At 32.2% G+C, this 25,203-nt stretch overlaps 1 protein-coding gene across 4 annotated transcripts in view; it reads right to left on the reverse strand.

The window, feature by feature from the left end:
* LOC145260471 (cysteine-rich venom protein latisemin-like) overlaps nt 1-25,203 on the reverse strand; it is a 145,208-nt gene that overhangs the window by 48,539 nt on the left and 71,466 nt on the right. Inside the window, exons 9-13 of one of the 4 annotated variants that reach the window (XM_080118561.1) lie at nt 19,257-19,358; nt 15,779-15,892; nt 7,845-7,865; nt 5,630-5,641; nt 2,360-2,443 (exon numbers count right to left, since the gene is read on the reverse strand). In XM_080118561.1, the coding sequence (XP_079974687.1) occupies nt 2,360-2,443; nt 5,630-5,641; nt 7,845-7,865; nt 15,779-15,892; nt 19,257-19,358 (333 nt within the window). Of the gene's footprint in view, nt 1-2,359; nt 2,444-5,629; nt 5,642-7,844; nt 7,866-15,763; nt 15,893-19,256; nt 19,359-25,203 lie in introns of all 4 variants that reach the window. The other 3 variants (XM_080118562.1, XM_080118563.1, XR_013864305.1) reach the window with 3 other exon arrangements.

Below are 25,203 nucleotides of genomic sequence, written 5' to 3' on the forward strand. Positions count from 1 at the left end.
AATGTTTCTATCGAACTCGGGAATTTAGACTGGATTTTGAATGGAACGTTTCATTTACTTCACGGGAGTGGCATGCTCTCGTTCCGTCAGCCATGACTGGATAAAAGTTCTAAATAATTCGCAATGTATTTTTGGTCGTCCACACTGACAATTAAACTTTTAACCTTAATGAGAAGATCAATTTTATAATTGATTTTTACAAGTCATCTCACCACTGCGCCATGGGTCCATGTGGGCCAAATTCCCGAGTTCGACAGACACGTTTCCGAGTTCGACAAGGTACAACTAAAGAAGTTCGGAAGTTACAGCAGTCGAAACTTTGTGAAAATGACATCCAAGATGAGAACAGTAGTCCGATAAATGTAGGTAATACAAAAGATACTGTAGTTGTTATTTTCCTGCCTCTCCACGAGGCTTGGATGTGACACATAGGCAAGCTTAATGTGAACAGGTTTCATAGCCGGAAACAATTACCTATAAAATTGCCTGGGGCAAATGAGGATTTTTCCCTGCAGATTGAGGATCAAACAGATACTACATTTTGATTGTAAATTAAAGACCGAATAAAAATCCTTACCATGACTTTGGATCACTCCGGGATCGGAGAACACCTGCCTGATTTCTGTCCATCTTATTGGTGACTGATTTTATGGGTTTTTATTCCACAGTAGCTTTGCTAGGCACTCCGGGTTTACAACACTATTAGCACAAAGGTAAGTATCCACATAGAGTACCTAATATATATATATATATATATATATATATATATATATATATATATATATATATATATATATATAAAGCTGAATGTGTGTGTCTGTGTGTGTGTGTGTGTGTCTGTGTGTGTGTGTGTGTGGTCACGAATAGGCTCCTATATGGTTGACTATTTTAAAAAACTGATTACATATAATGATAAAAGATTTATCGAGGCACAGGAATGGGTATGTTTGATCTGGCAGAACGGTGGTTCATTAAAATTGTGGGGTCTGCGTTCGCGCCTGGTCCACAAAGTATGGAAATAAAAAATTTAAAAATAAAAAAAAAAAACGTTTACAAGTGTTTTTGATACAGATGTACATGAGAATACTTTGATAAGTATGTTTTAACTTAAATAGGGATGGTATAATAAAATTATGGGGTCTGCGTTCGCGCCTGGCCTCCATAGAATGGAGATAGGCACAAACTTTAATAAAGACTTTTCATATCTATCTGCATAAGTATACTTTGATAATTATGTATCAGTTTGAAGAAATATGGTATAATAAAATTATGGGGTGTTCGTTCGCGCCTGACCTCCATAGAATGGAAATATGTCACAAAGTTTAACAAGGTTTTTTAATATAGATCCACAGAATATTGTGATAAGTGTTTCAGTGTGAACAGGTATGGTATAATAAATTATGGGGTTTATCTATTTTATTTTTACGTTCATCATATTTTGCTTTGGTTTTGATACCCCCAAATTCGAAGCTATCTCTTTACAACCCTTCCTTTTCATAACCTATGATACTTTAATAAATCAGAGTCCATTTTCTGTAGGCTGTTTTTGAATCCAGTCAACGACGGGTACTTTTGCTAGTATATATATATATATATATATATATATATATATATATATATATATATATATATATATATATATATATATATATAGTAGATCTAAATTATTTAGTTTCTTTTGCTTCAATAAGTTGTTTTGTCTGCTATTTATTATGCACATTAGTCCGTGTTCTTAAACAATACAAATAATATTTATACGGTGTACGATCTCCCCATCACCCGAAATTTTATCACACGACTATTAATCACTCGACATTTAGTCACATGTTTTTTTCATCACATTGACACTTAATCACATCGAAACATTTAGTCACGTGGGGATTTCCGAAAGCGTTTGAAAGATATTATTTTTTCACCACATTATATTTGTCTATTTTTTTTTAATCCTCTAAGAGTATTCTTCATATACTGTATATCAGGTTTCATGTAATAGTGGCCAGGCTTTGGAGACCTGAGTTTCAACGTGGTGATGCCAGATATCGAATAAAAATACTGAAAAGAAATTCTTTTATCAATTTAATCTTTGTAGTTTAGTTATATGTATATAGTATTATTATAGTATTGAGCATTAGTAATAGTTTTAGATGTTGATTGTTGAAGCTGGACGAAACGAATCTAGTATCTAAAAAAAGAGAAGAACTGTTTTTCTGGTCAGGGTGTTCTTTTTCTTCTTCTTTTTTTAAATACAGAAGCGAGACCAAAAGAGAAACATTATAAGTTTTAGTGAATTATGTCCGCGTTGTTAGTTTGTTGTTAATTGTTCGTGTTATGCGTTTGCGACATGATAAATAAATCATACCTGATGGAGCTTTTGTTGTTGTAGGTTTGGTTGTGGTGAGTTGGGTTGTTGTGGGATTGGTTGATGTTTTAACCGTTGTTGTTTCTTTTTTTTTTTTTCGGAATAAAAAATACATGAATTAATATTGTTGTAAAACATGTTTATATGAAGTTTGAAAACATGGTAAAATGTCAAGACAATTACGGACATTTACAAGTTTAACACACACACACACACACACACACACACACACACACACACACACACACACACATATATACACACATATATGTATATAGTAAATCTAGATTATTTAAAGTTTCTTTTGCTTTAATAAGCTGTGTTGTCAACTATTTATAATACACATTACTCCGTGTTCTTAAACAATGCAAATTCTATTTCTATGGTGTACGGTCTTTTCATCACCCAACATTTCATCACACGACCATTAATCACGGACTATTAATCGCTAGATATTTAATCAAATGATTTTTTCATCATGTGGACACTTAATCACATCGAGACATTTAATCAGGTGGGGATTTCCGAAAGTGCTTGAAAGGTATTATTTTTTAACCGCATTATATTTCTCTATGTTTTGGAATCTGCATATTCATGTTTGTCCTCATCTTCATCTTTTATGGTATTCTTGATGAAGTACGGTATTGTTTGTTAACATTAATAAAATAAAAAATAAATAAACAATTTGGAGAAGTTTGTTTACATTTCTAGATGAAAAATAAATTGATTAAAATAAGTGTTATATTTATTGTCTATTTGTTAAAAAGTTTTTCAAAAGTGGCTGATATTTACTTTAAGTGAACAGATAGGCTCTCCTCTAACCCTAGCGTGATTGGCGGAGGGGGGGGACAATTTGACCCTATAAATTTTAATCTCCTCGTAAAAATAACCCCCAAATTGTCAAAGGAACTAAAAATTTAACGTAATAAAAACATAATCACATAAATGACATTATTACATAAATAAATATTTTTCTTTGGAAGGTGATTAATTGTCTCGGTGTCGAGTGATTAAGTGTTAATGTGATGAAAAACAATGTGATTAAATATCTAGTGATTATATGTCCGCGAATAATAGTCGGGCGATTAAATGTTGGGTGATGAAATGTCGGCAAACCATTTCTAATCGGTTTTAATATGTTGTATTTAATCCTAGTGATATTTCATTTTGGATTCGTATAATTATAGAGGTAGAGAGAGAAAGCTAATCAAACGTTATCAACTACTCTTACTGTCACATATCTACAATCGTATCTCACGAACATCAAAACACGCTCCGAACGCCCATGCACAGCCATCGTTTATCGCTGGCAAAAGTGTACTGAGAATAGTGATGACTATGTAAAAAAATAAATTATGGAGTACAAAAGATCGCTCATTATAATTGCACCACTTCTGTCTTCGTAGCTCTTCATATGTTTAAGCTTAATAAAAATAGGAAGCTTTAATTTTGGAATGATCTTCATACTTATGTTTGGTATGCACCGGTTCTTTTTTTTTTTTTTTTTGTTACATTGAAACGTTTTGATTGGCTAATTGGCAAAGATTTGACTAAGCTTTGCGTTTTCACAAATGTAGGATTTCTATAATTCCTCATTGAAATTGGAACCGAATCGTTTTAGAGTAAAATAAAATGATTTAGATCATTTAATAGTTTCAAAGTCAGATCTTGTTTGTGAAATGGTTTTAAGGTATTTAAATTGCCTATCAGTACTAATTTCTATGACATAAATAACATGTTTTCTTTTTGGAGAAATAACAGGTTCTCATCCTATAAAGTTGAATATTTTATTATTTAAGTGTTCCACAATCTCCTTATTAATTACACTATAACAGTGAAACAGCATGCTAAGATGAACATTTTCTTTAAGGATCGACCAGCAAGAGAAAAATGTGTTCTTCAATAAAGCGCACAAAATGAATATGAGGAGTGGCGGGAGGGGCAGGAAAGGCGAAGTAACGTGTTTGTCTTTGGGATGTAGACGCTGCCCGACATTTTGTGCAGTTAGCGGCTCAGATATCCTTCGGGAAAGATCAGAGAGGTCAAAGTTGGGCAAGAGTACGTCGGGAACCGACGCGACCAGACAGCTTTCGACGGAAATTATTTGGGGTTCTTTTTTCTAGGCTATGTGATGGTATCATACACACACACACACACACACACACACACACACACACACACACACACACACACACACACACACACACACACACATATTCTTATTTGAATAATTATAAAATTACAGGGACCGTTCGGGCGTTCTTGCTTGCTTGCGTGTATCTTGCATTATAATCATGTCTGCTTTGTTTTCACAATTTAATTAATATGTACAAAAATGTACACTTTTTCACAAATTAATTTGCATACCGAAAACAGACTTATATACATTTTTATTTCAGTATGATTTCTCTCTATCTATCTATCTATCTATCTATCTCTCTCTCTCTCTCTCTCTATATATATATATATATATATATATATATATATATATATATATATATATATATATACTATTTATTCCAAAGAAGCCTACATTCAATGAGTAATCTCATTTGCATATTAAATCAAATAAAATCTATTTTTATAATTAGTTCGATTTTATTAATTTTCTGTTGTAATAGAATTGTTTTAATTGTTATGTTTCTAAATATTATTTAAAGTTAATATATTTTTAATTTAATTTGATTTATTTTCAATTATTAATAAGTGAAAAAAGTTGCGTTTAAAACCGAAAGTAAATCTATTTACGCATAAAAAACATTCATCTTCATTTATGAAAATCAAATGCGAAGAAAGTTCCATAGCTTGAATGAAAAATAAATCTCGTAACTTAATTACGAGATTTATTTTTCATTTAAGCTATGGAACTTTCTTCGCGTTTGATTTTCATAAATGAAGATGGATGTGTTTTATGCGTCCCTAAACCAAACATTTGGTCACTTTTGTAACAAGTTGGGATATTCGGTGTATTTTAAATAGTGTGTGACTAATCCACCTGTCCAGTAATATGGTTCGACCTGTTAAGGTCGGGTATATGCAGCTAGTATTATTTGAAAACGGCAATTATTTCAAATGTTGATCTTTAATGCTAGGCGGAAACAATCTTTTTTCTAGAAAGATGGACAAGATGGTTTCCTAGTATAAATGGCCACGAACATCGATAACTTGAAGGCCGGAGGAAAAATATAAAAAAATGGGTGAATGATGGCCAAGATCTTACAGTGATTTTTACGTCTGCATTGTTTGTGCTATGATAAAATAAATCCATACCTGATGGGGTATCTGCAATAAAAAAAAAATATGGATAAATATTTCATTGGATTGGATGGCTGAAATTATACGAATATATTTACGTAAAGTTTGCAAACATGGATAAATAATTTCGAAACAAATATTATAGATTTATGGATTTCAAAGAGAACATTATTTCGTGTTTGAGTCTATGGACATTAAACATGCAACACATATTAAAAAAACTAAAACTTAGAGTTTAAAGAAAAATTAAAAGGTATTTGCTGTACTTAAAACAAAAAAGCAAAAATATTTACAAATAGTCTATTATTCTTATTTCAGTCTAGTTTACGTGTAAAAGAAACATCGAGTTTATATATATTATTCCTTAATTTCGACTGGATTTGGATCCCAGAAAATATTGACCGGAGTTAGTCTAAGCGTCTGTGACCTGGAGTGGCGTAAAGACTCAATCTAACTCTTTTACTGACTAACTGAATAGTTGACGATATTAGCGTTTTTATATAGTTTTGGTGAATAGAAAGTTCGAGAAACGCTCAAAATGGGACATAACAACTTAGAACATTCCAGAAACTCTAAAAAAAGAACATTTTTTCTGTATTCTGTATTTAGAACTTTCCAGAAACGCTTAAAATGGGTATTTCTGTATTCTATATTTAGAACTCTTAATAAGAACATTTTTATATTCTAATTTTAATGTAACGTTTGTAATTAGAATCCATCTGCATGTGTGCAAGAAATCGAATGTTTCTCTTCCTGAGGTCGCCTGCCAATATCAAACACATCGAAGGGGCACAAATACAACAAGAAATACTTGTAGAACAAGTACAGATGCGTAACGTTGTGGCGTTTGAATAGAGGCTGGAGCGTAGAAAATACTGCGAGACTTAAATGTTAGGTCGAAAAGTTTGAATGTTGATATAATGCTATAATCCATGGACATCGGTGATCAGAAAGATTTCCTATAATTGTTAAAAGAAAATGGCATTGTCATAGCATAAGGATTAAATTATAAAGGAATAATTACCCCCTATTTCATTGGTTATTATAGCTCTTTAAAAAAACAAGGGATCAATACAATTCATATATATTCACACTTTAGGCCGATTTTTTATGCATGTTTTCAGATAATATGCGCCTGTTTCGATGCTTTTAGTAATTCCTACATTTTTCCCGATTTACCTGCTTCTCTTAAAGTTGGCATAAATGCATGAAGTCGGATTAATTTTCTCTTCCTGACATTTTCACCGAAAATTATTCTTAAAAAGGCATTTTTCTTGGTACTGCAGTCATTCTTTCAAATTTTCTGTTTTGCAACTGTTTATTTCTGCTATACAACCGAAATACGGATCGCTCCGTTCTGTTTTGGGACGTTTTGGTTATGTATGAATATATGGGTACCATTCTTTCTTTAAAACATATTTTAGTTCTTGTGTAATTTGGTGATCATTTAAACCAACAGATTTCGAGGTAATAATTGTAAATTCAAAAAATTAAGAAAAATGATACAGTAGAAAAATAATTACAAGTAAATTCATCGAATTAACGAGTTGTATCGTATATTTTAATGTGAAACAGTTGTGCGAAGAATTCAGTATGACTACCTGACTTATCGCCCTTGACTTTAATTGACTTAAATTAAGGGCCTGTTATTTTTAACCCAACGGATTTCAGAACGTAATTGAGGATGTTTGTTTTTGTTAAAATACATCTTGCTACATCTACTGGATAATTTTTCGTAATTTTTTTGGAATTTATACTAATTTCGACATGACACGTAAGTACATAATGATGTTTTCATCTGAAATGCGTTTTTAAAAGATCGCCAGTCTACGCAAGTAGCCATCATTTTGTTTGCATATCTTTTCTATGCAAGCTACTTATAATTTTCAAGTTTTTAGCTGGGACTAGTCGATTTGTTTGCCCACTCGGCGACTTATTTTAAACTGTTCTTTCTGGTACATGTTCCCAGGATTTGCGACTTCATTTGATAATCAACTTTTTGCAGATGGTCTAGTGGAGATGTTTAAACACCCCATTGTGTTGCGTTGTATAGTAGCCCCCCCACCCCTCCCCGCAGAGCCTTATAACTAGATGTCAAATGGTCCACATTCTCTTCCGTGTGCCAGAACTGCATATTATCCTCATATTCTGCAAAAGCATTACATTTTTTTTGTAAGATTTCTCTGAAGAAATGATCTAATAAAATAGATGCACAAAAATTGTTTCTTACCTGGATCCTTTTGGGTGGCATCTGTTCATTTTTATTTGTGAAAAGAAGAAAGAGAAAACGTATTATGAAATATTAATACATTACAATTGGAAACACTAAACAAATAAATAAATAAATAAAAAGGATAACAATTCATTAGTGCATGGCTAATAAACCGTCAATCAAGCATATTAACCAACTCGAGCGTGGCTAACGTAAAAAGAAGGCCGTTCCACTAAAGTTACGCGACGTGGTGATGTCACAGAATAAAGTACAATGGTCACGGTTAGGCGATAGACGACTACACTTTCGAAAAAGCACTCGCAAATGCGACTGTTTCACTCGCAACGTAAAGCTCTGCTAGAAAATTGGATTTATAACAATAACTATAAACTCTACATGGATTAACATATAATATTTAAGCGTATCTTACAATCGGGTAGCGCCGGGTTGCCTGCTAGTTATTTAGAAAACATGAAAAGAGGCAATCATAAGTGAAAATAGTAATAATAAAGGCAAGCAAATAAAGATTGACACAAAAATTAAAAAATCTTTTCTACTCGTACTAACTTATAGTATCGCCATTAAAACAATATTGGGGTTATCATTATTAGGGACAAGAGAATATTATTATAATTTTGACTCTCGAGTATATATCAGTTAATATCATATGTGTTTTTAGATAGAGTGATGCGGTTCTCGATTGATTAACTGTGTCTAACTGTGTCGGATATATACTCGAGAGTCAAAACAACGATAAGAATATTTTCTTGTCGTATCCCTAATTATTATTACTTTATCAGGCAAATTATTTTCAGGGAAATACCGTGGGGAAATTGATCAAAAACTATTTTGCTTTATCTACGCATTTGTGACCGATTTGCGTTTGAAAAAATAATATTTAATAGAAGTTGTAAACATTTTAAGTTCTTTGTAAATATCGGATCTGAGCAAAGTAGCCATCTTTGTCTACATAACTAACTGACAGGACAAAAATGGCTACTTTGCTATTCATTATTATCGTCATTAAAACGAAATCTGTTTTTTTTTTCACGGTTTGTAATTTATTAATTTAGTATTGTACTAAAACAACAACAAACTACAAATTAAATCATCGCGATAAAATTATTGGTGACCTAATCGAGTCTGGCCTATGTAACTAGAAGGTCGTTTCACTAAAGTCACATAACTTGCTGACATCACAAAATATAATCCAATCACCATGGTTAGGTGATAAGTGACTATTACGAAGATAGTTATTTCTGTTTGAATTCTCTAAAAATTTGCCGACAGATTAAAAAAAAAAAAGAAGAAAAACTGGTACAAAAGTGACTATTGTCGATATTAACCTACTCAAGCTATTGTTTGGTGTCTACGTCATGATATCTCACAGAAAATAGACAATGTCAGCTGTATTATTAAAAAAAAATATGTAGATTGTAAAAAATCTTATTAAAATATTTTTAAACAGATGCACAGTGATTACATAGGAATATATATTAAAGTTCTCGTTACGAAAGTTCAATAGTGCAATACTCGAACTGTTACACGAATGACCCGGTCTAAGCCGGGTTGACATGCTAGTATATATATGTGTATAGGTGTATATACATATATGTATGTTCACGAATTAAAATGTGGCACGCATCTGCTGATGAAATGTCAGAAATTGACAAGCAAAACGGGGATTGTTTCAATATTTCTCACAAATATAAACAAACCTTGTTATTGTTATAAAAAATGTAACAGAAAGGAATCTGGTTATATGGATGTTTTGAAAAGATTGACAGGAAAAAGTGACAGAAGGAAAAAGATGGCAGTTGGAGATTTGATTGTCAACTGAGTGGACGCCACAATAATTCTCTCTGTCGCTCTCCCACTCTCTCTCTCTCTCTCTCTCTCTCTCTCTCTCTCTCTATCTATCTATCTATCTACCATAAGCAAGAACAACAGGAGAAATAAAAAACGGACTGTGGCTTACACCAATGGTTGTTGTGTCTTGAATTCTTAAAAAAAGGTTTATAATATAACAGAACTATAAATATATTTTTTCAAGATACCACGTTAATAAGGATAAATACACACGTTCGGAAAGTCTTTCTGTTATTGGTCAAAACACAGTGTTTGCATATAAGGATATAATTGTTCATCAAATTATAGCTTGCTCAGACGTAGCTTCATCGGTGCGTTGGATAACTAATATTTAAAAAACCGTGATTTCAAAAGTTGTTTCGACCTATGAATAGGATCTTTTTCGGTTAATACAACCGGCATTCATCTTTTTGTTATCAACAACATATATTTCAGGCTTGTGTGATTAAACACACCTTTAAAAAATGCATTCACTTCTTGTTCTACAAATAACAAATAAAAAATAAAAATTCAATTACGTGTGCAAACAAAAAAAAGATAAATTTCAGAGGCATAAAGATTTAAAAAAAAAATCGCCCACGCAAATTCTGCGGGAAACTAAACTTAAAATGCGTTTTGTTCGTCGGCCGTTGTTGAGAGCATACCACGTGACAAAAGAGTGCACTTCGCCAACCAATCAACGCTCAAAGAAGGATTTAATTTTCAAAACTTTTTTTCTCACTTCGCCTGGGAGCCGATCGACAAATACTTAAACGAATTCACTTATTCACTCATTCTTACTCGGTGCTCCGCACTCTGCGTTCCTCACTCTTCGCTCACTTCTCTATTCACATCAACAAGTCCGTTGCTACGTATTTTTTCGCCAGTATGACAAAACACGATTATTCATCCCCCCCACACACAGAGCGAATAATGTAGATATTCAGCCGCACGTAAAGACATTTACCTTCATCTTTACTTCTCCCAGAGCACACAAAAATTAAACTTGTTTTCTCGCTGAGAAAACAAAGGACACTCTCTGCTTTTTCCTGTCAAAACAACGAACAATCTCAATAACTTTCACATTTGCAAGAACTGTCTATCCAGACACACCTTTTGGACACTAAAAAATGATTCGTTATCACTTGTTATTTTTTTTTATAAATAAACACTGTTTATTTCACATGTTTCATTTTATTTTATTTTTATTTGTGGGGGGCACATGAGTACCACTACAGGTTTCAAGCGGGCTTTATCTACGCTTTTAGAATGAATACACTTGCTTGGTAATGCAGGAATCACTCGAAATTCTTAGTGGTTTGGTGCCCAGTTTTTCATTTCATCTATTACATGTGGTTTTCTTTTTCTTTCTTCCCGTAGTACGGTAGTAGTAACTTTGTTTTGCGGCAAATGTTATGATTTAGCTCATTCTTTTCTCTTTTTCAAGTTATTATTTAGTTAATATTTTTCAGGAACATGCATTATTATTTCCAGATTTTAAAATCACATATTAATTCTTAATGGATTAAGAATTCCGCTTTTGAATATACGCGTTGTTGCCTGAAGAGGTCTCTAGTTACGGAAAACTAGAAAACCGAAGCATGCTCATGACTGTGTAGCAACATATTACTGCTTATGTAAAAACAAAGTGAACATATATATATATATATATATATATATATATATATATATATATATATATATATATATAACGGCACCAAAAAGAAATCCTGACTTGACATTTGTTCAAAAACCGCAAATTTAGGCAAACTTGAATGTAACTGTTTAAACAATTTATACCTCATTTAATTCGTGAATACTAGGCCACTTCAATTAAAAGTCAAATACGAACAGGTAAAATTATAGAGGAATAAAAGGAGGTATATGTTGTTTAAACAGTTACATTCAATTTAGCTTAAATTTGTAGTTTTTGAAAAAATAACAAGTGCGGACTTTTTTTTGGCGCCATTGTTTATATATATATATATATAAGGCAGTAAATATAGTAAAGACAAATTGAATATATATATATATATATATATATATATATATATATATTCAATTTGTCTTTACTATAGTAAATATAGTAAAGACAAATTGAATATATATATATATATATATATATATATATATTCAATTTGTCTTTACTATATTTACTGTCTATATATATATATTTTTTTAATAAATTAAGTTAGACTAATTATCCCCCTTACACCCTTCAAATAAATAAAGTAAAGAAAACATGACAATTATCTCCCCTTACAACATGTAATTGCACAAACAACATTCGAAATATAAACCGTAGCGTCTTTAAATAAAAAATACGCTAACGGAAATAATTTATTGCACGGGCGTCCCCCCCCCTTTTAAAATTCATCATTCAATAAGATAAAAAGCTATAGCAAACATCTAAATGAGTATTTTAACCATAGTTCCTGATTTCAAAAAGCGAAAAATTAAAAGGTAAATATCTCTATATATTTTTAAAGCAAACTTATAATGTAAATTACAATTTATATTTTACTCTATTTATTTTCTATCTCTAACCCATATTAATTTTCTTATAAATTTTAAATCCAGACCTTTTATTTCACTTTTTTTCAGATTCATCTGCCTTACTTTTAATGTTAGGTTTATTTATGGTGTCTTTTAAATTCAATAAAAACCCTTCAAAATTTGCTGACGAGGAGACCTTGCTTATTAAAAAACTATATGTAATTATTGTACGTAACTTGATGTATACCACAATAAAAAGCATTGTTTTCCGAAACGATCGTACAGATAATTGATTTTGTTGTTGTTCCTTCTTATGAAACGGATTTTTAATTTAATTATAATTTGATTTTTAAATTTTAAATTATTAATCACATTACTTAATATATATATATATATATATATATATATATATATATGTATATATACCACTTTTTTAGCAATTTTATAAGTTCCAAATCTCAGCCACTATTTGTCAGAATTTAACAAATGAATGGTCGCTGGAAAGGTAATGAATGAATTGTGTAGAGCGTGACATTTACCCTTTAGGTCACATATTAAGGGCATCAATCATTATCCACAACCTATTTTTGATACATTTTAAAAAAAAACTTTTAAAATAAGCAACCAACCATTAGATTTTTACAGCGTAATATTTTTGAACAACCTTTAGCTTTATTTATATAAGAGTAAGTGTAAGCCTTTCCTTTTAAGTCGCACATTAAAGGGACGTCCATTTTTCCTACTTTTTGTCAAGTTTTTGAAACATTTACATACCCTACCTCACAGTCATAAAATGTTTCAATCATAACCATCGTTTTTCTAGTTTTGTATATGAATTACACTATATCTAATATTTTACCCCAAACCTCTGGCCTTGATGGAGAAGAGACTAAAAGATGCTATTATGATTTCAGATGATCTGAAATAACAACAAGGGGAGACTCCAAAATTCCATTATATTATTTTAAATTTCTTTATATTATTCTTTTTATATTAATATCAGATACATATAATCGATAAAATATTTCTCATACGTCATATCTCCCCTCTTTGAAAATAGAGTACGATTATGAATATCTACAGTATCAAATTATCCTTATACACTGTGAAATTTACTTTATATATGAAAACCAAAGTCCCCCCCCACAAAGGCCAGACATAGCTTAATTGCCATATATATTTTTATAACTTACTACCTAGCTCTACCTATGTATTGAGCACTGTTGAAGTAAATACTTAAAGTTTACGCATAAAATGAAGCTTTCGTATAATAATTTATGTGATTAAATGAAGTATATATATATATATATATATATATATATATATATATATATATATTAGATGGTTACGTACCCAGGCACTTCAATATTCAATATATATATATATATATATATATATATATATATATATATAGTAATTGTCTGTAATTTTGAGATGAGGTGTTTTCATTGATTGAGATTGTCGGACTGACTTCCTCATCTTGGTTGTTATTGTCACAACGAAGACAGTGAAAAAAGTAACATTCAAAACAGAGAATCAGCAACTATGTCCCAAAGCCTAGCTGGAGTCCGAACACGATACCCCGTAATAATAATAAAGGGTTGGTTTCGAGACTCCTAACAAACGGTTCCCCAGTTCGATACAAAACACCTGACGAAGGCCGGAGGGCAAAACGGCCGAAACGTTGTGACAATAACAACCAAGATGAGGAAGTCAGTCCGACAATCTCAATCATATATATATATATATATATATATATATATATATATATATATATATATATATATATATATATATATATATATGCCCTGGAGTTTGTGGATCCATATACTGATATATCCCCGTAAGAAATCCATATTATTAAAAAATGTAGAAAATCAGTTTTAATAAATAACAGTAACCAATGGATGAGAACAAAAACGACAAAATCTTTTGACTTGACAATAGATGCTTTAGACTCTGCAGAAGCAACATATCTTGTGGTATTATTCGTTTTATATAGCCCGACAAGCATATTTGATACTACAGATATCGGTGTATATGGAGATGATGGATTAGCTATAATAAAAGTAGACGTACTAGTTAACATAAAAATAACAAATTTCCTGGACGTCAGATTAAATTAAGACAAAATACATATGAACCCTACTTAAAACATAACGCTAATCCAATATATGTAAACCAATCCCTCTCATCAACTATAAAACAGATTCCTAATTCTATTGTTAATAGACTCAGTAATAACTCAAGTGATGAAAATATGACAAAAATAAAACACCACCACCACCACCACCACCACCACCATAACAACAACAACAACAACAACAACAACAACAACAACAACAACAACAACAACAACAACAACACTAATAAAAATAAAAATACTAATAACGAATAAGATAAATGCAACTGAAGATCTCGCGCGCACTGCCCACTTCAAAATAAATGTCCAACGAAAAGCATAGTTTACCAAGCCACAATATTTGCCAAAGAAAACCCGAATAACAAGAAATATTACGTAGGTATGACTTTCTTAGATTTCAAAACCAGATATTATGACCATAAAAGCACGTGGAATAACAAAACCAAAAAAAAAAAAAACAAAAAAAAACAACAACACTAGAAAATCAATACTGGGAACTCAAAAAAAGTGGACGTTCGCCAATAGTCGAATGGAAAATAGTAGGAAAAGCAAGTACATGTAGGGACCTAGACGATTGATGTAGATTATGCTTGAATGAGAAAATCCCTATATTATTTGTTAAGAACCCCAACATCTATTAAACTGTACGAGAAGAATAGGTAACAGCAATTTACACAGGATAAACTTTACTCTAGGATAGCGACACATTATTAAAAATAATAATAGAAAATAAATAAATAAATAAAAAATAAATAAAATAAAAGAAACATATATATTCATATAATAAATAATTTTATAAATAAAAATAACATAACATCCAAAATGTAAACCAAAACACAAGATAACATATCTAACTACACCTAGGTTAAAAGTAGGCCGGCTTATTACACGCAGAGGATATCTACCCTTCCAATAAAAACACAAAAAGAAAGGGTGAACATGAGGTCAACCGTACCTTTGTCCTGGAAGTGCTCGACCATTGGCTGATTAGGATGAGCGCGGTTGGAACTAAGAAGCTGATTGGGTAACTAGAAAATTCAATACCATGAGTTTATATAAAAATGCACGATAACCACAACTTTTCGCATAAGCCTGACGAATTCTCGCGAGGGAGAAACGCGGAATTTTCTATGTAGCTTAAATTGCCACATATATGTTCATAACTTACGATATATATATATATATATATATATATATATATATATATATATATATATATATGGACGTATATATGTGTGTGTGTATGTGTTTGTGTGCGTGTGTGTGGCTGCGTTTCGTCTCACGTTATTTTCACTAGCACAATAAATGAGATAAAAACAAACTACAAATTATTTGCGACGGTTACATTTTGATGGGTAATCGATATCAACAGGAATTTGACACATCGCAAGAAAATAAGACAATCGTGTTAGATATGAAGAGCTTTCCTTCCCTCGAAATAAAGGTATACATTATTTATACTTACAAGGACATATGTGACACATCTGAGGGCAGTTCGATGGGAGATTAGAATACTTGCTGCAATCAGCTTCACTCTGCAAAGTGCATGGGATTTTCCGATCCGCTACGGCACAATCAACTAAAAGAGAGAGGAAAAAAAAACAAAAAAAAAAAAACGATTAAGTCGGCTTGGATTTTAAAATGTTTATTCTAATATCGCTGCTTTTGCTATAGCTGCTGCTGTTCATAATCTCTGTCTTTATATATATATATATATATATATATATATATATATATATATATATATATATATATACTTTAATTTTACCACCTTGGATCATTTTGGTAAATTTAATTGTAATTTTTTATTTTATTATATATATATATATATAATTTTTTATTTTATTATATATATATATATATATATATATATATATATATATATATAAATAAAATAAAAAATTACAATTAAATTTACCAAAATGATCCAAGATGGTAAAATTAAAGTATATTACAAATATTAAAGAATTAATATTTATAAAATTATCTCAGCCAGATGTAAAAGCTCGATAAAACCAAATAGGAAATACAGCTTATAATATGAGCAAACGGTTAATAAAATATGTTAAAAACACTTTGAAATGAGTTAAAAATCCATTTATCCATTTATCTAGTGTTTCCTTTTCAGATTAAATATGTTTTTTTAACTCATTTCAAAGTGTTTTTTAACATGTTTTATTAACTGTTTGCTCATATATATATATATATATATATATATATATATATATATATATATATATATATCTTCTATACTCCTATAAATTCTTTTTTCTTTTCTGTATATTGATATTCATATTAAAGACCCTCTTTTCTACTTATTTGAAAAGAAAATACAATTTTGTTATATATGGGTTATGGAATTGCATTCACTAGCAAAAATCTAGCTAATTTGCATATTCTTTTAAACATTCACTTTAATTAATTCACTATTAGTTGTTTCGGTTTTCTAATAGGATAATCATCTTTAGTTAATTATTACGTATAATTATATTCATGTAAGTGTTCTACATGATTTATACTTGCATAGTATTTGCGTAAAAACTTTACAGTAAACACAAAATTGTTTCCATACATATTTATGTAGGTACGGGCAAAATGAATTCCGATACTCAAAATGTATAAACATTTTAACCCCTCCCTTTACTTAAAAATTCACCAAAAATCAGAAAATTAATCAATTTTAATGAAATTTTCAGTATTTATCAAATAATGATCGCGGAATATAATAAACTTATTATTTTTATTTAAATCTTAATGAAAATGTATTATTTTGTTTAAACAAAAAATATCTTTACTAAAGTTATGGTTTTCAGTAGTAAATAAAAATGACTTTATTTTTGCTTTTTTTTAATATAAATAAAACATCGTGATGTATAACAATACAATAAAATAAAATAATTTTTACAGGAACATTACGAAAAAAGCCCCTGAAGTCCGTAGTAATGAATTCGATATAACTCGAAGAAAAATTAATTTCTCGAACTACCAATATTATCATTGAATTAAGCATTATTTATTTAATATTTTCACAAAAAATTATAATTGCAGAAATTATTTCTACTTTTTTTACGCTTACATTTTTAACGTAATCTTTACATGTAAGATTCTAATATTTCCATTGCACGCAAGAACGTATAATTATCAACGTAAAATAATGTCCATATAATCTTGGAAAATAAAGTTAAAAAAATCAAATTGTAAAACAGGAACATAGAAAAATAATTTAATTAAAAAATGGCAAAAATTATATATAGAACGTTCCATGTCGGTAACTACGGATGCGCAGAGTTGAAAAGAAAACCAGTCTGTTTTGTCCACCCCCTTCCTCTTTTCAACTACATACCTGTTTGTGTTTATCAGCTTTAAATTTAACGTAACCATTATGATAAATTTTGACGTAAGTCTGTATTTTTTTTAGTGTGTAATTTTTTCAATGATTATAAATTGTTTTCTTAACCAATTGTAATTCTGTATTAATATTAATAAATAATGGTGCTAACGTTTTTTTACAAAGAATAAATTGTCAGTAGTATAATTAATGAATTTAATTAACTTTTATGCATTTTTAAATGAAGGAAGGGGGGGGGTCTTCGACTAAAAAAAAAAAAAAAAAAAGAAATGTCGCTCGGTGCCGGAATAAAGACATAAATTATGTCTAATTTGTCCTTCCATACATATTTGAATTTTGCCGTTAGAGTTTATTTTGATACGATGAACGAGTCTCGTTCGTACCAGTGATACATTGTTGGGTAATTATTACCTTGTTTTGCAAAAGCTAAGTACCTTTATTGTATTAATTCATTATCTTAAGACTTTAACTTAATATTAAACTTGGAAATAATTCCAGAAAACTTATATTTTTTTGCTAGAAAAATGTAAACGCGATTTTTGTCATGAATTTTTACGTGAAATCTAGGTTTTTTTAAAATTTGAGATAAAATTATTCCATGTATTTTTTTTATTTCACACACTTTTTTCGTTGGGAAATTAACTTTAAACGATACTCTTTCAAATACAATAAAAAAATACTCGAAAGTTAAAAAAATTATTATGTTTAACCAGCGTTAAAAACCATACCCTCCTACCGAAGCAGCCATTAATTGACCGTACCTATATTTATGTATACGTATATATTTTTGTTTAATAAATTTTTACTACCAAACTCCTCCTAGAGTTTTTGGTCTACAGACATGAAACTTCATATATAAGGTATTTGAATCCATGCTAAACTTTATATTTGTGTTTTAGCCCGGAAAAATCGATGCAAAAGTGTGAAAATTAAAAAAAATGAAATTTGCCAGGTGAAGGTCGAACGCCGGCATTACAAATGCATGACGTAGTAGCCATTAGTTCATGTTTTAATTTTTAGCCTTGCAGTAAACATGTTTTAATAGCCCATACATTGACGGCAGAGGCAAAATAAGTCTTTCTAGCGCGTTTTGTCTAAGGAGCTAACCTGTGACATCCTGCTTCAATCACGTTACCTGCACTGGCTCTATTTCTGTTTGCCGCCAGATTATCTTGACAGGTACTAATGTAACTGTCGCCAATATACATACCCACTGCTGCTGCTACTACTACTACTACTACTACTACTACTACTACTACTACTATGAGAATAACAGTAAAAAAATGATGAAATATTCCTTCTTGTTTCACCAGATTATAACCCTCTCCCTTTCTTTATTTTCCTCTCTATCTTTCTGTCTTCCTTTCTCTTGGTCCCATTAGAATCAGTGAGTCACGTAGCAAAAAAAAAAAAAAAAAAAAAACATTAAAAAAAGATGAATGATGGAAGTTCCTTTTATATAATACAATCTCTACTTGCTGACATAGGGTAGCAATATATAACACAAAAGAAAACGAAAAACAAATAAAATCAAGACAAAAAGATTCCCGGAAAATGCCGGGTATGTACAGGCAGTAATATCTAATATAATTACGGTCGCATTCGGGTCCAGAGATTTGAGGTGATTGAATGCACTTGCATTCACACGAGTCATCCTGGAATTTTCCATCATTCTTGCAGATTTTGCCTTTACAGTCTGCAAATATAAATAAAACGTTATTAATAACAAGTAGAACCTGTAGAAATTCCACGGTAGTTTAAATTTTTTTAAAACGCATTATAAATAAAATGAACGATAAAATAAAATAAAACAAATAACGACGAATTTAAAATAATTTTTTTATTAAATTCTTTTTTTTAAAGCTTTTAAAGAATTGATTTAAAAATAGATTTTTCAATGAAATCTCAGTACAAAACACATTGTTCTGTTTTTTTTTTCTGAATAATTTTTTTTATATAAATTATAAAAGAACAGGTGTCAATTGACTTGCACAATTTTTTAATTTTAAAAAAATTATATAAAAAACTTACAGTCTCCTCTTAACATGATTTTTTTTAATTATAAAATAAAATAGCCAATTTGAAACCATAAACAGACAGCCATGTTTTCATTTTTCAAAATTTTGAAGAGGAAATAGTTTTAATAATTTTTAATGATAAAGAACGGCTATAAAAGGAAGTAATTTGTTTCTAATTAATTAATGTTTGCAATGATGATGTTTTTTGTGACATTGGACGCGCGGACAAGTAAATAAATATTTAGATAATATTGAGTTGTGCTGTATTTCGTCCGTTATATAATCAGGTTGGTGCAAAAGCGTTTGTTGGTTAGTAAAAGGGCCATCTTAAACCGGTATAATTGATCATGAGGGATAATGAGAGGCATGGGAAGACTAAGGAAGTCAGAACACCAGAGTTGATTGGCCAAATAAAGAATTTCATGGATAAGGACGGTCGTGTGTCCATAGAGACAATAAGTGCACAGTTTGATGTCAGTGTGGGAACTGTACACACATTTATTCACGACGAACCTAAGATGTGGAAAATGAATACACCAGTCCACAATTCCATCCTTGTCACGGACTGTTTGACCAAGATAGGCATGAAGACAGTTCCTCACGCTCGATATAGTCTAGACTTTGCTCCCTGTGACCTTTTTTGTTATTCCCTAAGCTCAAGGAAAACCTTAGAGACTGTCGTTATGTGACAATTCAGGAGATGAAAGAAGGAGTGACGAGGGTCGTTGACACGCTCACACAAGAGGACTTCCAGAAGTTGTTGGAATGGTATATTAAGTGCAAAGTGCATTGCAGCCAGAGGTGATTACTTCAAAAGCGATTAGAGTTTCATATGTGTACTATCAATAAAAGTGCGCATACGAAAAAAGTCTGGAAACTTATTGAAAGCACCTCGTAGAACCGACAAATCCACGTCGCCTTGGTTTAACATTAAGTGCAGTCTCTACACTTACATTTGGATCTTCCGAACTTCTTTTAACTTTAAGATACCTGAATTCGACAATTCACACATATCATTGATCATAAGCTGGACAAAAATCAGAGAACTGCAGTATTAATGCTGGAGTCCCTCAGGTATCCATCCTGTGCCCAATTCTCTTCCTGATCTACATCAATGATCTCCCTAAACACATACTTAAATCATTCGTAGACATCTATGCTGATGACACGACCATCTACGGCAACACATCAAAGACTGTAAATGACAAAGTTCTCTCTGATTCTCTCTCCTCTGATCTCGAGCACGTGGTTGAGTGGGGGAAGACGTGGCTGATTACCTTTAATGCATCTAAAACCAAGCTCCTATCTTTACACCATCAACGCTCTGATCCCCATCAAGCATCAACTGTAATGGATGGCTCTCGCCTAGGAGAAGCTCAATGTTTTGACAAGCTTCCGGGCTTGATCTTTACTCCTGATATGAAATGGAACACGTACATCAAGTCTGTTGCCAGAGTCGCTAGAAAGATGGTGGGTTCCTTCTACCGCTCCAAAAGATATCTCACTAATGATGCAATTCTCTATCTATATAAAAGCCAAGTACGTCCAAGGATGTAATACTGCTGCCATATATGGGCAGGAGCTGCTAAAATAGCCTATCCTGCCTTGACAGAGTACAAAATAGACTTCGTGGCTTAGTGGAGGATGCCCTTTTCTCTTTCCTGCAACCTCTCTCCCCCAGAAGAGATGTCGCGAGCCTGTCTTTGTTTTACCGTTATTTCCATGAGAAGTGCTCGTCTGAGCTCCAATCTCTGGTCCCCCATCGCCAATCTTTTACGAAAAACACCCGTCTAGCTGAAGCCACTGTCAAAAATTTTCCCCACTCTCTATCTGTGCCTAAATCAAAACGTAGATTCCATGAACAAGGCTTCTTTCTTAGAACAGCACGCCAGTAAAACTCTGTTCCGTCTGCCTGTTTCCCACCTGACTACAACTTGGATGTCTTCAAATCCAACATAAACAAATTCCTGATGAACCGCCTCCTTAAGTAGACACTTTATGAAATCTCAACACTAACGTACAATGCACTGCACATACAATAACCCTTATCCCTGAGTGGCTTCCGGGCCTTGATAAGTGGTGGCCTCCTTGTAAAAAAAACAAAAACAAAAAAAACTCCACACGCGCAGAAAAGACTATTTTCCCTTTTAGGAAAAATCAAATAACCAGATATGACTACACATCACACGGAACACTTGCACCAAGCACATACATTTAAACTAGTCTTTATTTTGGAACCAGAAAGAAATACAAAAACATAAAACTATCTTATATTGGTGTCAGAATAAATGAATATATTTTGTACATATCTGCGTATATTTTGTGTTGAAGTATTTCATTACAAAATGGATCTGCATACGATCACCCGTCATTCATGTTTTTTTACAACCGTCTCATCCATCTTGATTTGAAAACGACCCTTTTTTTAGTGAACAGTGGTCATCTTCCATCATGATAATGCTTGTCCTCACACAGCACTACCAAACTGAAGATCTCTTGGTTGTGAAATCTTGCTTCATCCTATATATTGTCCTGACCTATCTCCCCGAATTATCACTTATTGCGTGAATTACAAAACTGTTTAGATTAACTTAGGTTACAATCACGAGAGGAGATTGAACAAGTTAAAATCATATTTTACATCAAAACCTAAACAATTTTATAAGCGATGCATTTTTAAGCCCGTTGACAGATAGAATCAAGTTATAAAGAGGTCGTCATTATTATGAATAAAGATTTTCAAAAACAAGTATGGCGTGGTTTGCTTGAAGCATTGTTAAAGAATAAAAGGGATGTTTGAAGGTTTACAATGCAGGAATGTACAATCGTTATGAGCGGATAAATAAATAAATGACTGATAAAAATTCAATAATTTTTTTTATATCATTTTTTAATATCTATATTTATTTATCTACCTGAATTTTTTTCAACTGTGGATGGTACTTATCTCAAAGGTACATTCGGGTAATAACCTAATATCAGCTACTTTACAATTAACAGCTTAGAGGATTTGTTTCTCTACTGATGATGGGTTATTACCCGAAAGGACCTTTGGAATAAGTAACATCCACAATTGAAAAAACAAATTCAGGTAGTTGGTTGGTTGGTTTTTTTTTTACGGCATATCAACCCTTTTCGGGAATATTTAATGCCGAATCCAAAGATTTTGAAGAAAAATTTTTTTTAATAGAATATATTTGTTGTTTTCACGTCAGTTTCTATTTAACCCATAGTTAGGACCCTAACAGGTACTACTGCTCCGAGTCAGAGTGGACCTGGGAGCAATGGTAATTAAAGGGTGGCTCCACACTCCCCAAAGCCCGCAAGCTGGGGCCTCACCGCTGGATATAGTTTAAGGTCATATCCAGGACCCCCATTGAGGGACTTTTACCCTCTGCAGGGAGGCAGTCGGCGTATTCTAATGCCCCACCGATAGGGCCGAAAATTCAGGTAGATAAATAAATAAGTATAAATAAAATAAAAATAATATAAAAAAGAAAATTATTGAATTATTTATCATTTATTTATTTATCTGCTCATAACGATTGTACATTGTAAGCCTTCAAAAATACCTTTTATTTTCAAAAACAGTTTTTCATTTTCAAGATGAAATTTTAAATCAGCAAAAACTTTTGCGCCGACTTGACATGTTACCTGAAATTAGAGACCCAATAACTATGTTATTTTTCACTGATGGTAAAATATAAAAGAAATAAGGAGGCAATGCCAGTGAGCGCGAAGATCATCTATAATGTGAATCTCACTTGTCTAAATGCATGTATTTTGTCGAGATAAGCAGAAAGCACCTACAGCGCCTAGATTATGTCTGTACGACGTAATAAGGTTCTCGTCAGATCACCGAAGTTAAGCAATGTTGAGCCTGGATAGTACCAGATGGGTGACCATTTGGGAATTCGAGGCGCTGTATATGCTTTCCGCTTATCTCGGCATTGTTTCCAGTCGTCCTGAACCTCCACTTGCCACTGGTATTTAACAATGTCGACTCAGGAGAGGTGTGGTTGGAGATTGTGCACTCTCTGCCACTAAAATTTTACGCGCAGGCACCCTTACAGTGGGAATCCATAGTCTGTCAAAACTGAAGGAAGCCTTTTATATATGCATGTATGCATGTATGCATGTATGTATGTATGTATGTATGTATGTCGGCCTAAAACTTTCGATAGAGGCAACGTATTTTCAGGTGATCCGTATTGTTTTGAAGTCGACTCTTCGAACGACAAATATCGAAAAATTGGCCAAAAACATTAATTCCTTCACTCTCAACTAGACGGGTTTCTACAAGGAGGGGTCGAGGTTTTGCGAGCCATTTTTGCAAGTCATTGTATTGGTTGGATTGACGTTGCCTAATTTTAACGTTCGGAACTTCCAGTCATGTCATGGAGTAGCGGTAAGAGGTCAGATTTTCTCTCATTCCCATTTCCACCTTTGCGTCACTGGTTCGAGCCCGCCTGCCTACTACCATTTTTTTTTGCTCGAAACACACGGGCAACGCCGGGCATCCAGGCTAGTTTATTATATAAAGGGCAAAATGAGCGCGAACGTTTATGTATGCCAATGAAAGGCTTTTTGCATCGGGGTTCTCGTATCGGTTAGATTCCGCATGATTTCGCATACTTTCAAGACATCGTCTTTCTCTTTTTTTTTTGATCAAGTTAAACAAAATTCCCATCGTGCCGTCGTCTCCAGTGTTTGTTTGTCTTTTTCGTATAAATAAAGCGAAACTATTCGAACGCAACCGCCTTGCCTTCGGGCCGGGTAGTATCTGTTCTGTAATGGGTCCTTGGTCAATGTAAGTAAAACCCTTCATACTGAGACAATTACTATTTATTTGGATACTGCCAGAGTTCCCCCTTTTTGGGGGAAGCTGGTTTTCCCCCCATTAAAAACGACCTTGACTCTAATTTGTTTTCGTGGCAGGTTTAAAAGCAACGCCATTTCTGCAAGTCATCTTGACTATGTTAAATTTGAACGCTTTAAACTTCGCGAATCGTGTACCGCTGTAATCACAGACTTGATATGCAATTAACACAGCAGAACAATGGCGTCGTCGATAAGCTACATAAACACACTGGGCGGTTCAGACTATGTAGAAACGTGCTAAAATGTTTGAGCTCATAATAAAAGAAACTAAAAGATAAACGAATTAAATGAGAGCAAAATGAAATTACTGTCATGTTCTTTGCAACAGCTGTGAATAATATCGTCAATGATTTTAAGGTGAGCCATTAAAATCGAGGCGCTTAATTTTGACGTGTTAATGGAAACACCATCCTGCAGGCAGATGCATTATCGGGTTAAGATTTCAGTGAAATTGAACAAGAAGAACACGAAACTGAACAAAGCATGAAAGAAAGCGAGAATGACACAATAGATGAAAAGGATAAAGATAGACTAAGTGTAACGTTCTCCTTGATATGTTAATACGTTGCAAGGAACATAAGACAAGGAATAGGAAACAACTTCAACTCCTGTTTTAAGTTTTAAGAAAATACCATTTATTCC

This window comes from Euprymna scolopes, chromosome 36 (genome assembly GCF_053919585.1).
Source record: "Euprymna scolopes isolate OS-2025 chromosome 36, ASM5391958v1, whole genome shotgun sequence".
NCBI classification, from domain to species: Eukaryota; Metazoa; Mollusca; class Cephalopoda; order Sepiida; family Sepiolidae; genus Euprymna; species Euprymna scolopes.